Source organism: Typopeltis vanoorti, chromosome 26, assembly GCF_054136105.1.
Source record: "Typopeltis vanoorti isolate ZY-2024b chromosome 26, IOZ_Tvanoo_1.0, whole genome shotgun sequence".
NCBI lineage: Eukaryota > Metazoa > Arthropoda > Arachnida > Uropygi > Thelyphonidae > Typopeltis > Typopeltis vanoorti.
The window spans coordinates 33,700,909-33,704,181 of NC_143574.1; the positions used below are offsets into that span (position 1 = coordinate 33,700,909).

A 3,273-nucleotide genomic window follows, 5' to 3' on the forward strand; every position below is an offset into this window, starting at 1 on the left:
GTTTTCCAATGAATACAACCCACAGATTTTCATGCCAAAGTTTAATAAGTTCATCGACGACACTATCGTACCATCAACGAAAAAAAGAAAAACCTAAGCAACGCTTGTGAAAGTCTAAAACTCTGGACCTTTTGCAATCTGGATGCGTGGAGATATTTTGTCAATTCCTTTTGCTCTGCAGCAATATTTGTAATTTATTGAATTTTTGGATGGATTTTAAACGTTTATTATGAAAATTCGAATAATCATAATTTTTACATAACAAAATTACAAAACTCTTTACAGAAATGCAACAACAACTAACAGTATACAAACCTTCCTTTCCCAGTGACTTGCATTTGTTAAGTACGCAACACTGGTTTACACTGCATGGATTCAGGACACACTGTAATAACAAATAAATATAAATAATGCATTTATATTATAAATACATATAAACGTATCATTAATTTAATGTTAAGAACTAAATGTAAAATGTAACTGAATGAATTAATGATGTATCCAAACATACATACATGGAAGATCTCCGTACAGAAACAATTGAGCCCGATTGTTTTCAAAAATTTGGCTAGTGGTTGAGATTGACACTTTGATCTTGCTTTTGCTGTTTGCAATGAATGATTCTGTTGTACTAGCTCACGGGGTTTAACATTTACCCTTTAGACATGTACAATTGAATAATTATAATAGATACAAACGAACTGTTTGTAATCTAGTTCCCCGATGTTTTTATGATCATCCTCAGATCTCCATAAAGTCCAATCACACACACACACACACACACACACACACACACACACACACACACACACACACACACACACACACACACACACACACACACACACACACACACACACACACACACACACACACACACACACACACACACACACACACACACACACACACACACACACACACACACACACACACACACACACACACACACACACACACAGAGCTCATAATACCATGCCTTAAAACATTCAAATTCTCGCAGACACCAATTCTCGGGCAATGCATTTAATAATTATTCACCACTATCCATGCAAAATTCTTTTCACTCATTGCTCACACCGTCTTTATTCAGCTTACAGGTATGTGTTCTCACCATTATCTACCATTCTCTGAAACCCTCCGCTCTTCAATGTTAATCTGAAAAGAACCTCATAACAATCCCTTATCATATCATCCCTCCTCCTGATTGACCACATTCCAGATGTGGATGACTATAGGAACGTGGTCAATCGCCTCTGAACTCTTACCGATACCTCTTCATCCTTTTCAAAATCAGGAAACCAAATCTGTGCAGGTTTCGTATGTTGCATAATCAAAGCCTTCTATAACATAATGGAAAACCGAATCTCCTTACGTCTATAAATCAGCGTTCTCCACATCATTCCGAGAATTCCTTGTGCTGTTCCTAACAAAAGTCATCCTGTCGGAACTGTATAGATATTAAAATACCTAATGCAATTGCCTCAACGTCAACTGATAATACATCAGCGGCAGTTTGCACGTAATTATGCAATATAAGTGCTGGGCATCCAATTTCTTCCAAATTTTCATTATAGGAGGATTTAAGTTTTACGAAGCCATTATTCGTCCCTCGAAAAAGTAGTCCTCCAAAATTCGTATTTGCATTGTTCCAAAATGCAATTCGTTTTACGACATTAATTGAATAATGTTTAAAAGCAGGCGTTCCCAACTCTATACCCGCGGGCACCCGTCGACCAATTTGTGTGTACCCGCCGCTGTTCAACTGTGTGCCGTATAGTTTGAAATAATCTATACGGCACACATGCCATGCCATGAATTGTTGCACGTGCACATCGTGCAACAATTCATGGCATGTTATATGACGCATGCGTTAATGACACACGACGATATACGATGTAAAGTAGACGCGCATTCGAAGTTGTTCATTATGTGTTGCTAGTAATATGCCCATAATTTTAACGGTGTCTTGTACTTAAATTTTATCAATATTTTGAATTTTAATCCTAAAATGAGTGAATCAAGTAAAAGACAACGAACCTATAATTTTAACACTAAGTGGGGTGGAAACATATTGCTTCATTAATTTTAAAGATAACTGTGTTTGTTTGTTGTGCAACAGTAGCGTTGCAATTCGAAAGAAACATTATGTTGAACGTCACTTCCAGACAATGCATGCCACCTTTAATACGAAATATCCACTTAAATCTGAAATAAGAACGAAAAAAAAAGAAATCAACTAAAATCCAACCTGTCTGCCCACCAGTCGGTTTTCACTAGACATGTGGTAACTTCTAAAAATGCCACCATTGCTTCTTTAAAAATTTCTAACATGCTCACAGAGAAGGAAAAACCGTTCCAAGATGGCGAGTTCTTAAAAGAAGCATTTTTGACTGGTGCCGATTGTTTATTTGAGGGATTTTCTAACAAATCTGAGATTATGTCAGCAATACAAGATTTACAATTGTCATATAACACCGTCACAAGAAGAATACATATAATTTCAATGGACATACAAACTCGGTTAAAAAGTGACTTGGGAATATGTGACTGGTTCTCTTTACAATTTGACGAGTCAACAGATGTATCAGACACATCACAGTTAGCAGTTATGGTGAGAATAGTATTTAGTAAATTCACTGTAAAAGAAGATCTATTGAAAATATTACCCATGAAAGGACGAACAACGGGTGAATATATTTATAATACATTCAGAATATACGCCAAGTCGATAGATATTCCTTTGAACAAGCTGTCTGCGATAACTATTGATGGGGCACCAGCAATGGTTAGCAATATCAATGGATTTATTGCACTCAGCAAGAAAGATCATTCATTTCCAAACTTTATATCCTACCACTGTATTATCCATCAGGAAACTTAGTGTGTATTCTCAAAAACCCTCTCAACCTCCCCCCCCCCAAAAAAAAAAATTAAACCCTGAGTGCACTACTGCTACCTACAAACAGTAAAATCAACACCTGGCTTGCGGCCGGTATAGAAACCAAACCACGAATCCGCCGCCATCTATTATCTTCTTCAGATAAGCTCTGCAAAGCTTCGAGGAAGAAATCAGAAATGCCATCCAAAGAAACAGGTAAATATTATATCGATTTAATAAAAAGTGAATCATAGTAAATTCAAATCATTCATTGTAAATATGAATGTGAAAAAATGTAAAAACACATTGTTAATATCATTATTTATGCAATTAAATAAGATACTTTCCTAGCATTCTATACTCAAAAAAATTATATAGATAGAATCGTGTAA

The 3,273-nt window shown here is 36.0% G+C and overlaps 1 protein-coding gene across 1 annotated transcript; it reads left to right on the forward strand.

The window, feature by feature from the left end:
• Positions 1-2,332: 2,332 nt before the first annotated feature.
• LOC150092467 (zinc finger BED domain-containing protein 5-like) lies at positions 2,333-2,884 on the forward strand. The gene has a single exon (XM_090414870.1). The coding sequence runs from the start codon at positions 2,333-2,335 to the stop codon at positions 2,882-2,884; it is 552 nt and encodes a 183-aa protein (XP_090270996.1).
• The last annotated feature ends 389 nt before the right edge of the window (positions 2,885-3,273 follow it).